At 42.8% G+C, this 20,536-nt stretch overlaps 1 protein-coding gene across 1 annotated transcript in view; it reads right to left on the bottom strand.

Moving 5' to 3' along the window:
• LOC306698940 (voltage-dependent calcium channel subunit alpha-2/delta-4-like) overlaps positions 1-19,943 on the bottom strand; it is a gene marked incomplete at both ends in the record, with an annotated part of 80,820 nt that extends 60,877 nt beyond the window's left edge. Inside the window, 2 exons of the mRNA XM_079163441.1 lie at positions 19,297-19,578; positions 19,893-19,943. Of these exons, the coding sequence (XP_079019567.1) occupies positions 19,297-19,578; positions 19,893-19,943 (333 nt within the window). The remainder of the gene's footprint in view (positions 1-19,296; positions 19,579-19,892) is intronic.
• Between the last annotated feature and the right edge of the window lie 593 nt (positions 19,944-20,536).

Genomic DNA, 20,536 nt, shown 5'->3' with positions numbered 1-20,536 from the left:
CAGATCGTTAGATTTGAAATGACATCACAGAGGTAACTCAAAGAGCTCCTCTGGTGAACCAGATCCTCCAGCAGAGACCCGGTCCACCGTGGACAGACCCAGATCCTCCAGTAGAGACCGGTCCACCGTGGACAGACCCAGAACCTCCAGCAGAGAAAATGACTGATTAGATGTTACTTCATGCTTCATAGAACGTCTGAATAAAAACACACATAACTGCAGGTCAGGTACCAGAGTGACGAGACGTTCAGGTGTCTCAGCTCAGATTCAGGATTCTTTCAATTTAAATTCAGACAAAACATTTCGTCCCCGTGTCTCGGACTGATAAACCCAGAGAGAGGCCTGCAGAGTATGTGTGTGTGTGTGTGTCACACATTCCCAGCGTGTCCTTGGTCTTACTGAGCATTAGTGGACACATTTACCAGCATGCCAGAGGACCCGTGAAGCCGGCTGCAGTGCTCAGCTCCTCCTCTAGGGGGAAACACTGAGCTGCTACTGAGTCTCTGGATTCAAACTGTGAGGTTGTTAAAGTCTAAATAAAGCTTCAGATAACAGTCGACACAAAAGCATGTCTGAACATGTTTGTGTTTTCCAGGCACAGAAGAGGGTCCAACAAAAAGATGCATTATGGGAAATGTAGAATCCAGTGTTTGTTGAGTTTGAAAAGTCAGGATGTTTTGGGGTTTATTTGCATCTCTAAACCTCGTTTTATCCTCGTTTTAAAGATGTCACCGGAAACCGAAGCTTCGGCGCCAAAGTCGATGCCAAAAGTTCTGAAAACGCGACGGTACTCGTTTTTCTACGGTAGATCCTGATGATCGGGATCAGGACTTGAGACGATAGAGAAAACTTCCTTTATAATGTTGTGAACAACAAATCTGTGCTGAAATCTGCAGGAGAGCTCGTTAACGTTAGCTGTTAGCTGTTAGCCGTTAGCAGCCGGTGGGCAGCGCATTCCAGGAATCGGGGATTAATAATACATTAGCAGTACGTTAACGATAATAAAGGAGCGGATGTTGAAGTACATGAGATTTGTAGTTTTCTTTTTTACCGTGATGTGGAATTGGGTATCGAGAATTGTTGAATTTCACTGGTTTTAGTATCTGGTTTTGTGACATCCTTCATGTTTGTGTTCAAACGTTTCATTTATTTTGTTCACTAAACTCTTCTGCTTCTGTGTATTTGTTTTACATTTCTGTTTTTCTTTATTTGTGTATGTCTGTATTTAATTTCTTATTTTGGTGAGCTTTGTTATTGTACAATAGTTTTATTTTAATAAAATCAAACCAAAAGAATATGTTTGTCCATGATACAGCAAAAACCTCTTTGCTATCTAACTTTATTTCTTTCTTCCATTTCTTTTAAATTAAATTCCTGCTTGCAGCTGTTTCTGAATATTGTAAAATAAATATAAAAATACTCCATTCCATCAGAAATAAACCTTAAACTATGTTCTCTGTTTAAAAGTAAGAGTAAGTGACAAAACAAACGTTGATCCTTAATAAACATCAACTGGACAAACTATTCCTGGTATGTCCGTGTATCAGCATCGTCCTACACAAACACCACCGGCGTCCTGCTGAACGAGCAGCACTCAAACGCCTCTCGGAGAGATGATTTGTGACGCTCTTCGATATTTGGCTCAGACACAAACCGCTCTCTCATTTTACATTTCAGGTATTTCGCTGACACACTTCATCCCAAACGACTCCCCGGCAGAGAGAATCACAAAAACACATGTCGGGTTGTTCCGTTAACGGAGGAGGATTCTATCCCGGGTTCATCTTACATGTTGGAAGACTCGCATGTGATACGAGTGGATGTAATCTGACTTCATACCATCATTCTGTTTGTTAGTAACACACACATATGGAAGGTCATTAATGAATAAATTGTGCGGCGGACAGCTGGTACCAAGAATCATTTATCATATATTACAAACTATGATATCTAGAGTTTATAGTTTTGTTGTTGTTAATATCTCTTTTATGTTTATATTTTTTTTATATAACTAGAAATATTGTTAAATTGCTTTATAGAGACCTGAAACCAGAAATGAGTCCGTATTTGTTCACTTCCTGGTTTGAGCTTGTTAAGCTACACTTCAAACATCATAAAGGTGGAGTTCAATAGTGAAGATTATCTTCATCCTGAACAAGGTTATTTTCTACAATAATCCAAAATCAAATGAAAGAATCCCATTAGCTTTTTTGTGGAGGGGAACCAGTGTGATGCTAACTTCCTGTTAGCCTACAAAAATACGTTAGCGCTCTATTCTGGCTTCCACTAAACATGCATCATTTGTTATTTCGAGCACAAGAAGAGGAGAGTAAGCCTCCGTGTTTATGAGAAGAGAAATACGACCCGTGGAACAAAGGTAGTCGGTATTTTTTGATGACGCAGCCGACCCCCCCCCCCCCCCCCCCATAGATTCATCAAACTGGTCCTGACGCATCTCTTCCTGCCCCGATATACCCAGAGAAAAGGTCTCATACCCGGGCAGCCGGACCCTCGGTGTGACGCTCCAGACTGAAATAGCGTCATAAAGTCATCCATCAAACAAGTAGGCCAAAGGGAAACCACAGAGATGAAACCGAACCCAGCGGGGAACATCCCAGAATACTCCTGGATCCACACTCGCACATTTTTTTGAAGTGTAAAGTTTTTCAGTTCATTTGTGCAAAGGTCGACCTTAAAAATAGATAATTACATTTCAAATTACATTTTCAGATGGTGCGTTCAGGAACACTCTGACTTGTGAGGCCCCTTTAAAAGCACTGTATCAGTGACATGATGTCAGTAAATCAAACCCGGGAGACAGATTATAAGTAAACATGTTTTGACGGGAATAATTTAGTTGTTTCTTCCATCAGAAAGGGTCAAAACTCAGATATTAGTGTGTCCTTGAATGCACCAAAACAAAGCCTTTTTTCACCGATGTTACGTATAATAATGGTAAACGATTAAGGCAAAAATGTTCCCTGTAATGACTCGTGAACAAATGAATAAATTCACTGAACATGAGCAGAAGTCAGGAGATTACATGTCACTCGGTTCACTGCGCTATAATAATCATTTTAAATGCAGCACTATTTCTGGAGGTGTGTTCGAGAACACCACTCTGGCATCAGATATTTGGGGCTCCTGCTGAACAGCAAACCTTTAGAAATAAAAAAAGAAGCTTTATTTAAAACTAGTCGGTGCTGCTTATTTTTGTTTCTGTCTTCGGGGTTTGATTTTGACCTTCGCTAAGCTCCGCCCACTGTTGATAGGCCTGTCAATCATCACAATAAGGCCTTTTTTAACAAAAGCAGTTAGAGATTTTCCAACGGAAATAACGTCAAATTTAGAATTTTTGGAATTTCCGATACTACTTTTTTTAAGACCAAGCTCAAGTACAAGTATTTACAATTGAGTACTTTCCACTACGTAGTACCAATACGAGTACTTAATAATACCAGTACAGTCCTAACAATAACTTTGTTCCTGACATCTTAACATTTAACAAGTTAAACAGAAAAGTTTATCGAGTTTTTCTCTCAAAATGGTGACGGCTGAGTCGCAGACTAGCAGCTAACAGTGCTAACAGTGCTAACAACGGTAACAGTGCTAACAGTGCTAACAATGGTAACAGTGCTAACAACGGTAACAGTGCTAACAGTGCTAACAACGGTAACAGTGCTGACAACAACAAAGCAAAGAGAAGCTTTGATAACAACACACGCGATGTGCAGACATTACTCCACTACATCTTTACAGAGATAATAAATGTTTAATGAGATATTAAAACCTTCAAGTCTATACAATATTTAGAAATATCAGAGCCCAGTGTGACGTCTCCACACAATATATTTAATATATAATGTTTAATATAATATTAATAGGCGACTAGACTCTGTGATATGACAGCAATCTTCAATTATCATCATCATCATTACTGTTAATAGTTGATATTATGAGTATTTTTATTATTAATATTGTTATATTATTATTATTATCATTTTTATTATAGTTATTATTATTATTATCATCATTGTTATTACTTATATCAGTATTATTATTGTTGTTGTTTTTAACACACCGGTATCAAATGTTATAAAACACTATCTGAACATCTCGAGAAGCAGCTGGTCCAGGACCAGGTTTGGGTCCAGGACCAGGTTTGGGTCCAGGACCAGGTTTGGAATCCGCTCTGACAGACAAACCGGATCCCCACTAAACACAGAACTCCATCTGCTTCCACTCAACCCCACCGTGTGTGAGAATCACCTCCAGTCTGACTTCAGACGCCTCAAAGAGAGAGAAGCTCCTCCCGTCTGAAACTGAGCCACAAAACAAAATGAAAACAAAACAAATCAGCAGACACTTCCCAGGCTCCATTCATAACCATCCCATAAGAAAATAAGAAAGCTATTAGTGCCGATCATCAACCATAAACATATCAAACAATCGGCGTGGCCCAGATGGGGAGGATTATGTGGCCTTAGAGTCATTACCATCACATCCTCTCCTTAAGCTTTCCAATTCCCTCCTCTCAGCTGCGTTGTAATTCCTCGCCTCGGATCCTTTTCCCCGTATTAAAACTCGCTTATTAATGCTTTTGTTTCGGCGTGCCAAAACAAAAGCCCCCTCCGCTCCCCAGCGTGATGAAACCCGTGTTAGTGTCAAACGGGTCGCAGCGCTGTGGAAACATGGCGGCTCTGGGGGGGGGGGGTTCTTCCTAGGTGGCGGTGGGACGAGTTGGGTTTGATTTTGTCCTCCTTTGAAGTGAGGACAGTGCATGTTTCATGGTGAAAGTGGCCGTCAGAAGTTCGGGGCCCGGAGCTTAGAGCGGGCTGTAACCTGAGAGCGAACAGGGGCTTAGGCTCCCCCCCCCCCCCCCCCCAGTTTTGATATCAATTAGATTTGTGGTCACCTGATACGGCCGAGGGCCCGGTGCTGAACATCTGCACGGGATAATGAGAGGAAGAGGAGGAGGAGGAGGTGGAGGAGGAGGAGGGTCGGTGGTACCTCAGCACAGCAGCAGAACATGAAAACATCAGCCCAACTTCTGTTCTCACAGAGCTGAAAACAGAATGAACGATAAAAAGACGTCAAAAAACATAAGAAGTTACAGGAGACGACGTCAGACTGTAAAAGCTAAAAACATTTAAACTGCTGCTGGATCGTTGCTGTCGGGCTTTTATGTACAAACCTTAAAATAAATTAAAAATAACTGCCTTTATAGAATAATATCTTCATTTGTATAGCTTCTTCTTTTATGCTACAAAGTGCTTAACAATAATTAAATATATATATATATATATATATATTTTATTATTATTAATATTAATCACAGACTGTATGTTAGAAGTGGGCATAGTCATGACGTCACCCGTTGTTTTGAAGCGTCGAGTTCGGCCATCTTGGATTACGACTTTTGTCATGATGGTGTTTTTCCTACCAGTGAACAGGAAGTGACCTCATTTAGACTGAGGACGAGTGACGTAGAGATGACATCATAAACCAGGTGTTTGATGAAGAATATTGTGATATTTCATTTCCCCCGTATCTCCCCGTCCAGCATCCAGCATCTATTATCACTCTTAATGAAAACAACAAAACAATCACATTTCATTTAATCTAGTAAATGTGACACGTCAGGAACTAGATGCATCAGCAGGTGAACGCTGCTGCCTTGCTCAGAGGCTCTCTGGAGGTCCTCCTCCTCTGCTATAATCCTGGAAACTGAATTGTCTCACAAATGTCCCTCCATGAATTTACAACCTTAAGAATGCAAAATTTAAAAAGATTTTGTTTGCCAATTTCTTTTTTTTTTAGGCAAAAATGCCGCTAAAATAAATATAAAGCCTCAATGTCAACCATGGAACTTCCTTAAAACTATGGTCAAGCGGGCATCACTTCATATTTACAGTTCCCTGGGTGAGTGTTCGGCTTTGGCTTTCTGGGACTCGGATCTTCGTTGTTGTTTTTGAAACTCCTCGTTATTACAAAACATACATAAAACACACCAAACATGAAGGAAAATGTGTTTTATTCAATAACAAATTCAAAAAGCAATACTGCAAAGTAACAGTATTCCTAATACTGAATGCCTTTAATCAAACACAAAGACATGATTTTATGACGTAAACCTGTCGACGACCAAACAACCAAACAGAAGTAATAAAACTTCTCAACGACAAAACTACTGAAATGATTTTGAAAACCAGTTCCATGATGAATGTGCTCCATGTTTCTCTGCTGAAGAACACTCACAGACGCTCTGCAAACAACTCAACGCCTCACGTAACAAATCAGAGTCCTCAACAACAGCTGGAGAGTTTAAACTATCTAACGGTGAGAGAGAGAGAGAGAGAGAGAGAGACAGACAGAGGAAGGAGGAACGATCATGTTTGATAAGCTTCAGATGTCCTGCAGGATATATATATATATATATATATATATATATATATATATATAACATGAAGCCTCTCTGAGCATCAACAGCAGACGAGCTGTTAGCTAGCGGCTAACTGCTAACAGTCATGAAGTAGGAAATATGAAGTATTTAGATTGCAGTTCTACTTTAAAACACTATGTTAATAAAAAATACTTGGTCATAATTAAATAATATTAGAGTCAAACTGCCGATTAGCTCCTGAGTATTTAAACCAGATTGTAGTTTTTAGGAGCAGGTGTTTTGTTCTTCCTCACATCTTCCCTGACCTTTGACCCCCCATCTCCTCCCTTTCCTAATGAAGCTGTTCTCCGTCCCGGCGGCCATCTTAGCTCTTTCCCCCCTCCGATCATCTCAACACATCTCTTTCCTCTCAGCGAGCCAATTAGAGGAGCCGAGGAGCTCAAACTGTGTCGGACGTGTCAACAGCTCTGTTTTGATCGGGGGGGATGAGAGCGTCTTGGTCTCCCAGCTTAAAGGGGATTGGTGAAGAATGTAAATTTCGGGTCAGCGAGGACAAAAGGGAGGAGGAGGAGGAGGGAGGCTAAGGTTACTGAGACAGGAAAACACCAAAGTCAAGTGTAAAGTCTGAGCCGGCAGTAAACACAGCACGCAGATGAACGTGCAGTTATTACTTTCGTTTTAGTTATCAGGTGCAAAGACGTACTTCTGTACTGAGGCGGTCAAAACTGGATACAAATGGACCTCTTAAATATCTATTGTTTGTGCATATTGTCCATGACTTTGTGTCCTAACTGGTGATGAGCTAAGTAGTGAACTTTTATCGTCTTTTTCTGAGCGCCAGCGTTCATTTTTGTAATGTTCCAAATGAGGACAGAGCTCTGAAGAGATCGAGCAGACACGAACACCATAAAGATTCACAACATCACACTCTGCTCTTTAGTAAAGTTTAATGTTAACCACCAGAGTGTAAATAAAGTTTAATGTTAACCACCAGAGTGTAAATAAAGTTTAATGTTAACCATCAGAGTGTAAATAAAGTTTAATGTTAACCACCAGAGTGTAAATAAAGTTTAATGTTAACCATCAGAGTGTAAATAAAGTTTAATGTTAACCACCAGAGTGTAAATAAAGTTTAATGTTAACCACCAGAGTGTAAATAAAGTTTAATGTTAACCACCAGAGTGTAAATAAAGTTTAATGTTAACCACCAGAGTGTAAATAAAGTTTAATGTTAACCATCAGAGTGTAAATAAAGTTTAATGTTAACCACCAGTGTAAATAAAGTTTAATGTTAACCATCAGAGTGTAAATAAAGTTTAATGTTAACCATCAGAGTGTAAATAAAGTTTAATGTTAACCATCAGAGTGTAAATAAAGTTTAATGTTAAGCACCAGAGTGTAAATAAAGTTTAATGTTAAATAAAGTTTAACGTTAACCATCAGAGTGTAAATAAAGTTTAACGTTAACCACCAGAGTGTAAATAAAGTTTAACGTTAACCACCAGAGTGTAAATAAAGTTTAACGTTAACCACCAGAGTGTAAATAAAGTTTAACGTTAACCACCAGAGTGTAAATGAAGTTTAACGTTAACCACCAGAGTGTAAATAAAGTTTAACGTTAACCACCAGAGTGTAAATAAAGTTTAACGTTAACCATCACAGTGTAAATAAAGTTTAATGTTAACCACCAGAGTGTAAATAAAGTTTAACGTTAACCATCAGAGTGTAAATAAAGTTTAACGTTAACCACCAGAGTGTAAATGAAGTTTAACGTTAACCACCAGAGTGTAAATAAAGTTTAACGTTAACCACCAGAGTGTAAATGAAGTTTAACGTTAACCATCAGAGTGTAAATGAAGTTTAACGTTAACCACCAGAGTGTAAATAAAGTTTTAACGTTAACCATCAGAGTGTAAATAAAGTTTAACGTTAACCACCAGAGTGTAAATAAAGTTTAATGTTAACCATCAGAGTGTAAATAAAGTTTAATGTTAACCACCAGAGTGTAAATAAAGTTTTAACGTTAACCATCAGAGTGTAAATAAAGTTTAACGTTAACCACCAGAGTGTAAATAAAGTTTAACGTTAACCACCAGAGTGTAAATGAAGTTTAACGTTAACCACCAGAGTGTAAATAAAGTTTAACGTTAACCACCAGAGTGTAAATGAAGTTTAACGTTAACCACCAGAGTGTAAATAAAGTTTAACGTTAACCACCAGAGTGTAAATGAAGTTTAACGTTAACCACCAGAGTGTAAATAAAGTTTAACGTTAACCACCAGAGTGTAAATAAAGTTTAACGTTAACCACCAGAGTGTAAATAAAGTTTAACGTTAACCACCAGAGTGTAAATAAAGTTTAACGTTAACCACCAGAGTGTAAATAAAGTTTACTGTTAACCACCACAGTGTAAATAAAGTTTCACTGACTCAGTAGAACTTGTGTTTCTAGTCTCTGATCTCTGATCGTGTTTCATTGTAAACAACCAATCAGAGGAGAGCTAGTAACGTTAGCAGCACCGCTAACGGCTAACCAACGAGGTTCACTTCAGTGACATCATGATGCCTTCAGGCTCTGCTCAGTGAACATGAGTACTGGCTGAAGGTACATTATAACGTTATCATGATGTGTTCACATGTAGTCTGTAAAATGTAGTTTTTGGTGATGAACTTGAATGAATCCAGTAGTTTGAAGGAGATGTTTTATCTATAATGAAACAACAAAGGGATCTGTATCTGTTAATATGGATCATCAATGATCAATAGTTAGTGTTCAGAGATCTAACAGTGACGATGTGTGTCTCCCGTCGTGCGGTGCGTTCAGAGGCAGTCAAAACAACACAAACCCCAAAACCACAAGTTGTCTGTTTGTACTTCAACTTGGTGGTTGTTCCTTTTATAACTGGTGGTTGCCAACTGGCTGGTGACCTCTGACCTCCCCGTGAAGAGTGGAAAAATAAAAGTATGACATGAGATCCACGAATGACACTGATGAAGCATCTGAACTGAGGACTGGTAATCCTGCCGCGCTGTGACTCATCACATTGATATCAAAGCTATGACGGGGTTTCTCATTACCCAGCTTCTATCCAGAGGGATGAACCCTAATCTCTCTCTCTCTCTCCATGTCTCTCTCTCTCTCTCCCTCTCTCTCTCCATGTCTCTCTCTCTCTCTCCCTCTCTCTCTCCATGTCTCTCTCTCTCTCTCCCTCCCTCCCTGCCTCCCTCTCTCTCTCTCTCTCCCTCCCTCCCTGTCTCCCTCCCTCTCTCTCTCTCTATCTCTCCCTCCCTCCCTGCCTCCCTCCCTCTCTCTCTCTCTCTCTCTCTCTATCCCTCCCTGTCTCTCTCTCTATCTCTCTCTCCCTCTCTCTCTCTCCCTCTCTCTCCCCATGTCTCTCTCTCTCTCTCCCTCTCTCTCCCCCCCTCCCCAGCCAGGACGATGACGGCAGCAGCAGAAGCCTCAAAGCCTCTCTGAACATGAGGAATACTCAGCGAGGCGTCTAAACCACCAAACCTCAAATGCTCCGTCACGTCTCTGACTGAATATCTTCAGACCAAACGACAAATACAATCAGCTGATCGTTTGATTATTGTGTGTGTGGTTCCACTTGGAGAAAAGCTGTAACGCCCCGATCACACCGAGACGCATCGCTAAAACCCGGCGCTAGAAACCCGAGAAAAGTTGAAATATTCTCAACTTCTTAGCGCCAGGGCCGGCCGTGAACGTGACCTTTCATTGCAGTGACTCCTTCACCGACGGACCGTTACTTAACAGACATTTATTTAAGTGAAAATCAACATCTGGAGTCTCGTGACGGTGTCCTCCGTCCTCCGTCCTCATGTAAAGTGTGTCCGGATCACGTTGTTACTGAGAGAGCTTCCGTCTGATTGGTGGCCTGGTGTCTGCGTGCTTGAGGCCTGACTGTCATAAAACTCACTCTAATCAATTAAAGCGTACAGCTGTGGGGTGTTGAGCTGATCGTGTTTCCCGCTCAGAGCACCTGCTATCGGCCGTGATCGCACAAAAACACACTGACTCACACCGGCCCGTCCGCTGACAGAGGCGTCCACACACACACACACACACACACACACACACACACACACACACACACACACACACACACACACACACACACACACACACACACACACACACACACACACACACACACACACCAACGTATCGGCTTACACCGCCGCGTGTGTGTGCGTGCCAACAGGCTAACGTGCTCACTCCACGCGCGGCCCCATCGCAAAACGTTGTCATTTTTATTTTCGTGCCCGTCACAATTTCACACGTCTTTTCCGGGCGTGGTTGGATAATCCCTCCGTGGGGGCGAGAGCGCCTGCAGAGTGCCGGCCCGAGTCCGTCACGACTCCCAAAAAAAAACAAAAAAAAACATGTGAGCCGAGGTGAGGAGCGCTCGGCATTCTGGGTGCTGAGACGAAACTTCATTTGACATTTTCCAGCAGCTTTTTTTTAGAGATTTAAAGAGACATAAAAATATGACACAAAGAGTCGAATCGATACATCATTTACAACAAGTTTCACCAAAAAGACATTAAACTGAGACATAAAAATATGACACAAAGAGTCGAATCGATACATCATTTACAACAAGTTTCACCAAAAAGACATTAAACTGAGACAGAAGGTGTTGTTCTATTTCCAGCTGTAACATCTTTTTTCTTTGTTGTTAACAAGACAGTTGAGAGTCTAAGTTGTCGTGTGTTTTTAGTGAGAGTATGGAGGATAAATATTAATAGTATCTATTAAACAGGAAGCTACAGAACAGCTCGACAATTAATACTGCAATACTCTCTGGTTGCAGCTTCTCAGATGTGAGGATTTGCTGGTTTCATATTGTTCTAAACTGACCTGTGGACTGTTGGTGAGACACAACGTGACTTCCGAACGCCTCGTGTTCGACTCTGGGAACTTGTGATGGACGTATTCTACTGTTTTTAGAAACTAGGAAAGCAAATCCGGTCACTTAATCCCAAAACATGTCCTGCAAAATGTCAATAATAGTTGAAGTTGGAGTGATTATTACGGCAGTTAAGTGTAAAAACTTTAATAAAGGAGAACATTTTGCCATTCTATAGATCAAAAAACAGCCTGTTTCTCTCTGATAAAAGCAAATAAAAGCCTTAAAACTATTGCCAGGAGAACATATAAAGACACAATGAATAACAGACAAAAGACAATAGAACACAATGAGGTGATTTTCAGACACCTCTCTACCTTTTAACCACGTAAAGACGCCCTGGCGCCGCCCTGGTGGAGAACCCCGGTATGACTGCATGTTCTCTGCATGAATCACGGTGAATCTCCCGTTAGTGAGACTCTGGAGAACAATCTGCTGCAGCAGTTTGTCTTTTTGTTCCTCCGCCGTCACATCTCACCGCTGTGAAACGCTCTCCTGCCCGTTAAACACAGAGCATGACCTCACCGACCGACCGTGCACGGCGGAGAGAGAGGCCGAAGCGCTCCGACGGAGACGTTCCTTCCAGTTCACCAGCTCGGTAACGAGCTCGATGACGACGATTTCAAAAGCCAGAAGAGTTTAGAAGAGCCGGAGTTCAAAGACGCTCCAGAGACCGAAGCTGCTCTGGAGGCCGGAGCTTCATCCTGATTCTGATTTAGTCTTTTAGTTTTAGTCCAAACGTTCAGTCATTTCATTTGTGTTATTGTTAGTCGATGGACAGTTAATCAGGGATTCTTAGTCTTGTTCTTTCGTGTATTTTTAGTTTTCACGTCTCCTGAGCATTCGGAGGCTTCAGCTGTCGACTCCACACTGAGCGATACAACAGACTAACTGTCCACAATGAATCCAGTCATCATCAACACGCTCTGGCTGTTCTGGTTATTTATTTATATTTGGTTTTTACTCATTTTGTATCAGTATTTAAAAGCTCTTCTAGCTCATGGTTGTGTTGTACCGTCTGGTGCAGCCTCAGTGTTTCCATCAAACAGCCTTCAAGCCTCCGTTCACTTCCTGCTCCGCAGCAGACAGACTCCATCAGAGACAAACACGGAGCTAAAAGAGAGAGAATACTGCACCGACGTTCATCAGACGACACAAACACAAAGATGATGTAGGTCTGTCACCGCTGGATGTAGAGGTTAGCAGCTAACATGTTAGCCACAACGACGTCATAAGACGATAACATGTCAGATGTGTGTACTTTACAGCTGATACTGACATCATTGGTGTATCACGACGTCACTAGCAGCATCTATACTGTAATAAGTATAAATTAAGCTGGAACCCACGATTGACTGATGAGCACTGGTTGTTCTTTCTGCCGGCTCACTGAAGCTCTGTGCTGCTTCAGTTCATTTACAGTTATGGATCAGAGTTGTATTTGGATATTAATAATGTTAAACGCAAAACGATGCTGTTATGTTTACCAAGCACCGGTTTCTTTCGTGTCTAAATAGTTACAGTTAAATGTTTTACGTGACTTTAACTGCATCGCTTGCAGAAATGATCGTAAAGATCTAAAGATCTAAAGATCTCTCACAGTGAATAATCCACGTCGACAGAAGTAAACACGAAGCTTCTTCCCTGTGAAGAGTAAAGAGAGAAGAAGTTGTCATCACAGGAAGAAATGAAGACCCGACTGTACTGCAGCAGTGGGGGGGGGGGGGCTGAGTGCAGAGGTCACAGGTCGGGGGGACTTGGGGGGGGGGGGGGGGGGGGGGGGGGGCGTTGTTAACGGGCCCATGGGGATAGGAAGTTGGTCACAGGGTCAGGGGTCGAGGGAGTGGGGTAAAGGGTGTGTGTGTGTGTGTGTGTGGGTATGGAGGGGGGGGGGGGGGGGGTCGCATCGACAGGTGGGACGTCACACCTGCCCCGCCTGTCAATCAACGTCCAGCCTCCAGTGTGTGGTTACAGTCACTGTGTGTGTGTGTGTGTGTGTGTGTGTGAGATGACAGAGATACAGATAAAGAGATACAGTGTTAGTCAAGCGTGTGTGTGTGTGTGTGTGTGTTTGACATTTTGACTAAATCAGCCCTTTGAACTCTTCATTTAAAGGCTTTTAGAGTCGCTGCATATTTTAAATTCAGGGGCAGAGCAGCGATATTTAAACTATAAATACTTCGAGGTGATTTTAAAACAAAACGTTTTACTTCATTTAAAACTTTAATTCTTGTTCTTTTTGCAGGTTTAAATGTGTTTGTATCTGTGTATGAATGGAGAGACGTGAGTGTTTCCAGGGACAGAAGAAGTGTTGATGGGATATCTTTAGTTAAATAATATAATATAATAATAAATAAATGGATAATATCACTGCCTCAGAGTCTGGGCCTCTGTGAGGACGTGAGGGAAGGAGGTAAGGAAGGAAGGAAGGAAGGAGAGAACGGTTATCAGTTATCTGAGTCAAATTATCAGCTAGCTGCCGGTCAGTTCCCAGCATGCATTGCAGTCGGTCAATCGGACACTACGGCTCCGTCTGTCTCTTATGTAGGCCGGCTGTGTGTGTGTGTGTGTGTGTGTGTGTGTGAGCGTACATTTGCTGTGTCAGTGGCAGGTGCAGATTAGACAGGTCGTCGTCCCGACAGTTGCAGTCGACCCAAAACAACACATGCAACACACACACACACACACACACACACTGCTGACTCACTGAGGGAGCTTTGTGTGTGTGTGTGTGTGTGTGTGTGTTGTTTGGCTTTAATACAGTAAAGCCTCATTATATTTCATTAGTGGTTCGTTTACCTCATGATCCGGTTCAGATTCAGATTCAGACGATGAGATTATAAATTATCATTAAAATAATACTTCACTGTACGATGGGATATGTTTCCCACATCGTTTCTGTAACGATCCATAATTAAAATAAATAAGTTTGTTCGCTGGTTTTTCCTCCAACTCCCGAGTGGAAACATGAAGAATGTTATTTTACGGTTTGTTGTTATTTTGACTCAGCCTGCAGACAGCGCGGCTCTACTCCGAGCTCAAGAAGCAGCCTCAGGACTCGTTAAAGCCTGCAGTCTCTCTGCTGACCAGCAGGGGGCGACTCCTCTGGTTGTACAGTGGAGAAAAAGACGCTACGTGGACACAAACATGGCGCGTTGACGTGTTTACGTCCCAAAAGGAGCCAACGACCCGTCTGACTCATCATAACGTGGAGAATTTCTGATTATTGACTTTCCTGCATCAAAACGTAATCTTTATTAAAGATTATATGATTCTATGTCTGCCTATTTTAAGAGTAAAGAAAAAGAAAACTCTTTATTAATAACATGATTATTAGTGTTCATCCTCCGCTGAGGAAGACAAACAGTGAAAGACGAACACAATGTTCCTTCAGAGGAAGAAACAAAACTACTGACGTCTCTAGAGGGCGCTGATCCTGCTGCACTGCCAGTGTGTGTGTGTGTGCGAGTGTGTGTGAGGAAGAGTGTGTGTGAGTGTGTGAGAGTGTTGTGAGGGAGAGAGAGTGTGTGTGTTGTGAAGGCCATGAAGGACCCATGGGACTCTCCAGTTGCAGCCCTGCAGACTGGCTGGCACCCTCAAAGTAGCTTCTTCATCCTGGAGACAGCTGTTGTCTCCGTGACGACACGATCGGCCAATGAGGGAGAGTGTGTGTGTGTGTGGGTGTGTGTGTGTGTAAGGCTGGATATGAGGAGTGGCGAGGATCAAGTAAAGTTTACTTTTAATAAATACAGAAAATAATGAAGCCGAAGAAATTAAGATAATGAACTGTACCAAACACAGTGTGTGTGTGTGTGTGTGTGTGGTGAGGAGTGTGTGTGTGTGTGTGTGGTGAGGAGTGTGTGTGTGTGTGTGTGCGTTTGTGTGTGTGCGTGTTGAGGAGTGTGTGTTTGTGTTTGTGTGTGTGTTGAGGAGTGTGTGTGTGTGTGTGTGTGTGTGTGTGTGTGTGTGTGTGTGTGTGTGTGTGTGTGTGTGTGGTGAGGAGTGTGTGTGTGTGTGTGTGTGTGTGTGGTGCAGGCCAGTTGGCTCGCTGCAGTAAACAGCGTTCCTCGTGTCCCGCTGTGTCTGAAGGAAACACTTCATATAGATCGAACAACAAGGAAGCAGAACAGAGATGCTGCGTCAGCAGCTGGACGAGAGAGAAAACATTCAGGAAGAACTTTGTGTTCACGCGTCACAAACGCAGGAGTTCATGTTTAAGCCTCCAACATCCATGATTAAAGAAGATGAATCTGAAACATCATGTCAGATTCAAGCTGGATCAACGTGCTGCTTATATAAATATATCCTATAAATATATTTGGGTTTCATGGACAACACAAGTAATCTGAATACTTTCACAACTTATTCAGTGTTTGAGTAATATGATGACATATACTGTCAAAAACAGTCTCAATGTTCATTTAACGGTTATTCTCATAAAAACACAATCATTAGGTTACATCAGGTCCTTTCTATATTAAAACACACCGGACACTTTTATAATATACTTGTTTTAACGTACTGTTTGTTTTATTGTACATTTTAATATTATGTCTTGATTATTGCTGTGGTGATGGTTTCTAGTTATTTCCTTGTACGTGTAGCGTTCTGGGCAATAAACGGTTCTGATTCTGATAAAATACTTTTTCTATTGATTCATATTATTGTTACAATTCTTCTCATTAGTAGTTTAAATGTGTTAAACAGTGAAAACCATCAAAAGTTCTCAATGTTGTACTTTAAGTTGATTTTAATAAACAATCATTAGGTTGTCTCTGTATTGATTAGCTGAGTAGTTTTAATGACGTATTAAACACGTTAATGTGGCTCAGCGGTGGAGCGGGTCCTTTAAACCAGAGGGTCGGCGGTTCGATGCCGACGTGTCCTTGAGCAAGACACTTAACTCCAGATCTGCTCCCAAAGCTACCAGATTACACGTGAACACATCACGAGAACGTTATTTTACTCATTTTCTGAACGCATCGTAATGTAACTGACCGTTAGCCGTTAGCTGCTAACGACTAACGGCTAACTAGCTCTCCTGCTGCTGATTTCAACACAGATTTTAGTTCACGATGTAAACGTCCTCCGTTACACCACGACCGCGCCTCAGCTTCACATCCTATAACCTGGACATCCAGCACGCGCGTTCTGAAATACATTGTACCCAACCTGACAGGAGACCTGTGGACGTGAGGACGTGTGAACGAGCACCGCGAGGACCGCTGGACGTCCTTCTCTGTAGCTAGCAGGCTACTAGCACGCTACTAGCGCTGCAACAGTCAGAGCAACGGGTGAGAGGACTTGAGATGAGTTTGACCTTCTGGACCTGAACCCTGAGCAGACAGCTGCTGGAGGACTGAGACGTGAAGAAGAAGAAGCGTTCACCAGGTGAGCGGAGGAAGAGCGAGGCGTGAAGTGATCGGCCAGATGAAGCTTGTGAGCGAGGAAGTGACCTCATCACCTCTGAACTCAAGACGCAGCTTCACTACAGAGAGACAGGTGTGTGTGTGTGTGTGTGTGTGTGTGTGTGTGTGTGTGTGTGTGTGTAGCAGGTAGTGTTTCCGGTCTTCCTGTCTTCAGAGACATTTTCAGACATTATTTGTTGATTTTTCTAAATATAAACCAAAGAAATAAAGTTAAACAAAAATGCAAATGTACATATTTAATGTGTTTAATGTGTTTAATGTGAATTTAAATATCTTAACCAAGAAAAAACCTGCAGATTGATGATGAGAGTGCATTAATCGCAGCTCTTTCTTATCAATTAACATGAATTAATGTTGATACAATCATCCGTCTGTTTGAACTTGATCTCTGTCCTCTTCATCATGACTGACCTTTGACCTTTATTTACATGAAGCCATATTCAGGCGACCTGAACGCTGTGAGCAGTTAACACGACAGGAACACGCTCTTTATCCACACTAGTACTATGATATAAATCAACAAATAAGAATAAAGCAGTAAAGCGACGACATCACATAGAAGCCGGTCTGGGGGGGGGGGGGGGGGGGGTTCCATCCTGACCAGACGACCGTCTTAACTGCTGAACTTCCACTTAGCGAACTCTCCGGACTCTTTGAGTCTCCTCTTCACAGACGGATTACCCACAAGCCCCCCCCCCCCCCCCCCGCCTCCTCGGCCTCTGGGACTTCCTGGTCAGAAAGTCATTTGTCAGCATTAAGGTGGATCATGTCGGGAGCCATCGTAAGGTACCGAGGTTAGGACGCAGCAGTTGAGTCAACATCAGTGTCGGGGTATCGCTTTCAGTCCGGCTGCTGGCCTCACCTCGGGGTAAACAAGACTCCAGAGATCCAGGACCACCACTCAGGTATCAGACTGACCCCAGACCTTCACTCAGGGAAAACCCGCGTTTCTGTCAGACGCTCAGCTGTTTAAGTCTCCTCTCTGATCATCGTCATATCTGGTGTCCTCACTGCAGGTCAGTCAGTCCAGCAGGGTCTGGTCCAGGTTTGATCCATTGGTCTGATTAAAACACGGCGACACAGACTACGTCCTGGCATCAATAACGACGCCGTACGCTGAGGAATAAAACGCTTTGTGCCGATGATTTAGAACCATGTGATCAACGGATGAACAAACAAGATTACAAACTTCTTCAGCTTCAAACATTCACTCATATTAAACACTACCCGACAGCGTATTTGAGTCTTACAGTAGAGCGGGTTGCATTCAAATCAATATCAATAAATTCCACGTTAGTTTGAATGACTTCTATCTCGATTGTTGGTTCTTTAGCTTCAGCTTTGAGGGACGAGAGGAGAGAAATCTATCAGCTGTGACACAAAGAGAAGATATTTCATGTGAGCAGAGGCAGCACATCACTTTTATTTAGTTATACATTTGGGAAATAATACTTATTGTCCCCGCATTGACAAAAACGGGCTTCCTTCTGCTCGTACTTTTCACAATAAAAGCCCGAGCCATAAAAGCAGCATCGCTGTTTACCAGCTCGCACTTTAAATCACACAGAGAACGTAGATAAGATGCAACTCAACTAAATCATTTCAACAATATGTATCAATTACAAGTTAAAACAATGTCTTATTTATTATGGATGAGGTCCATCAGCTGCTCATAGAAAAGGAATTATCATCACATATCACATTTATCTTTATCATTTATTCTCACTATATCTTTCTAATAATAATGGTATCAAACGTGGATAGTTTTCATTATATATATAATGTATCAAAGCTATAAATTCCATTAATGTGACACTAGTCTGTCTCTAGTGACTCGATCCAATAAAAAGGCAGAAAATGTCCCAGAAATCGTTTGTAACGCTCTCAGTCTGACTTCAGATCTGCGGCGCTGTGTTAACGCGACGTGGTGTTTGTTCCCGGTCAGTGAGTCGGAAGCTTGTTTAGTTTGTGTGTCCGAATTCCCAGCTGGCTCTGAAGTATCCACTCGGTGAAGCCTAAACACTGAACCGGTCAGAGATCTCGGGTTCACGTCCAGTCAGGAGGTCAGAAGGTCAGAAGGTCAAAAGGTCACGGACGGTCGAGGAGAGGTTCTGTGTTTGTGAGCGTCAACACACGAGTCTGTCGGGAAGTTAACAAAGAACACTTCACCTGCTCGTTAATCAACAGATCTATAGAACCGTAACACACACACACACACACACACATACATACAGCTGATTCACTGAGCAAATATTCAACACAACGTCAGCAGCACTGTTACATTCGCTCTAATATTTGTTGATTTAATCACTTATTTTACATTAAAATGTTTTATTGTTTGTTGTCGGTGCTCCTCATTTAATTAAAAGATTCAATAACCTTTTCTGACGTCGGAAAGCTGTGAATCCTAGAACGCTCCCAACATGAAGATGAGGAATAACACGATGAATCCAGAGGAAGAGAACGTTCACTTATAGACTGTTAATAACAGCCTCCGCTATCGGCTGTTTCTCTGGGATTAAAAGCTCTTAAACGGGCTCGATGGAGCTCTGCTGTGCATGATGATCTGCTGCTCCGGTCCGGTCCGGTCTGGTCTGGTCTGGTCCGGTCTGGTCCGGTCCGGTCTGGTCCGGTCTGGTCTGGTCTGGTCTGGTCTGGTCCGGTCTGGTCCGGTCTGGTCTGGTCCGGTCTGGTCTGGTCTGGTCTGGTCCGGTCTGGTCCGGTCTGGTCTGGTCCGGTCTGGTCTGGTCCGGTCCGGTCCGGTCCGGTCTGGTCTGGTCTGCTGTTGAACTTGACGTCGTCTCCACCGTTCGACACTAAACTATCACATTTCCAAAACAGCGCTGACCGATGAAACATCCAATGATTCTTGGGTTTCAGCTCTGCGCCGGCCTGAATCCTGCGGATCGTACCACGGCGTCCCCCCCCCCCCCCCCTAGGGGGGGTTTGGACCTCGTCAGTAGGAAGCGGGGCCCCCGGGAGCCATTTATAACCCGACCCCCCCCCTGAGCTCTGCCAAGTGTTAAAAGAGAGCTTCTTTTAAAAATGGAGCAGCCGAATGTACCGCACTCCAGAGCTTTAAATGAGCTTTTACACCGGGGGGGGGGGGGGGGGGGGTTTCTCCTCTTACAGCCCAAAAGCACTCAGAGAGAACCAGGCCGCCTGCTGACAGGTCGGCCATCTTGGAGGACTTTGCTGGTGCCGTGTGGCGTTCAGGGGACAGTCACTAGTCCTACATGTGTTGCTCTATTAGCTTCATTATAAAGACACACTGATGGTTACAACAGCTGCTATAAGGCCTCGTTACCATAACTACCGTCACAACGCGTCACAACGCGTCACACATTTTAACTACGAACACACAAAGGCAATCTGAACATGTGTATATTAGTGAATAGGTGAATAGATAGTTAGTGAAATAGATAATGTGTCGAGCATTTAAACAGGTGTCTTCCTCTCCTCTCCTCTTCCTCTCTTCTCCTCCTCTCCTCTTCCTCTCCTCTCCTCCTCCTCTACTCTTCATCTCTTCTCCTCTTCCTATCCTCTTCCTCTCTTCCTCTCCCCTCCTCTCTTCTCCTCTTCATCTCTTCTCCTCCTCTTCCTATCCCCTTCCTCTCTCTTCTCCTCTTCCTCTCTCCTCCTCTTCAAAGTGAACATCAGGAGTTGCTGCGTGGAGATGACCGGAGGACGTCTCTGTGTTTCATGTGCTGATGCTGAGGTCGGCGTCTCCTGACGTAACAACAGGAAGTGTGTGAGCGCTGCGTTCCCAGAACA

The sequence above is a fragment of the Pholis gunnellus genome (genome assembly GCF_910591455.1).
Source record: "Pholis gunnellus genome assembly, chromosome: 7".
Classification (NCBI taxonomy): Eukaryota; Metazoa; Chordata; class Actinopteri; order Perciformes; family Pholidae; genus Pholis; species Pholis gunnellus.
This window is presented reverse-complemented; position numbering and strand designations above follow the sequence as displayed.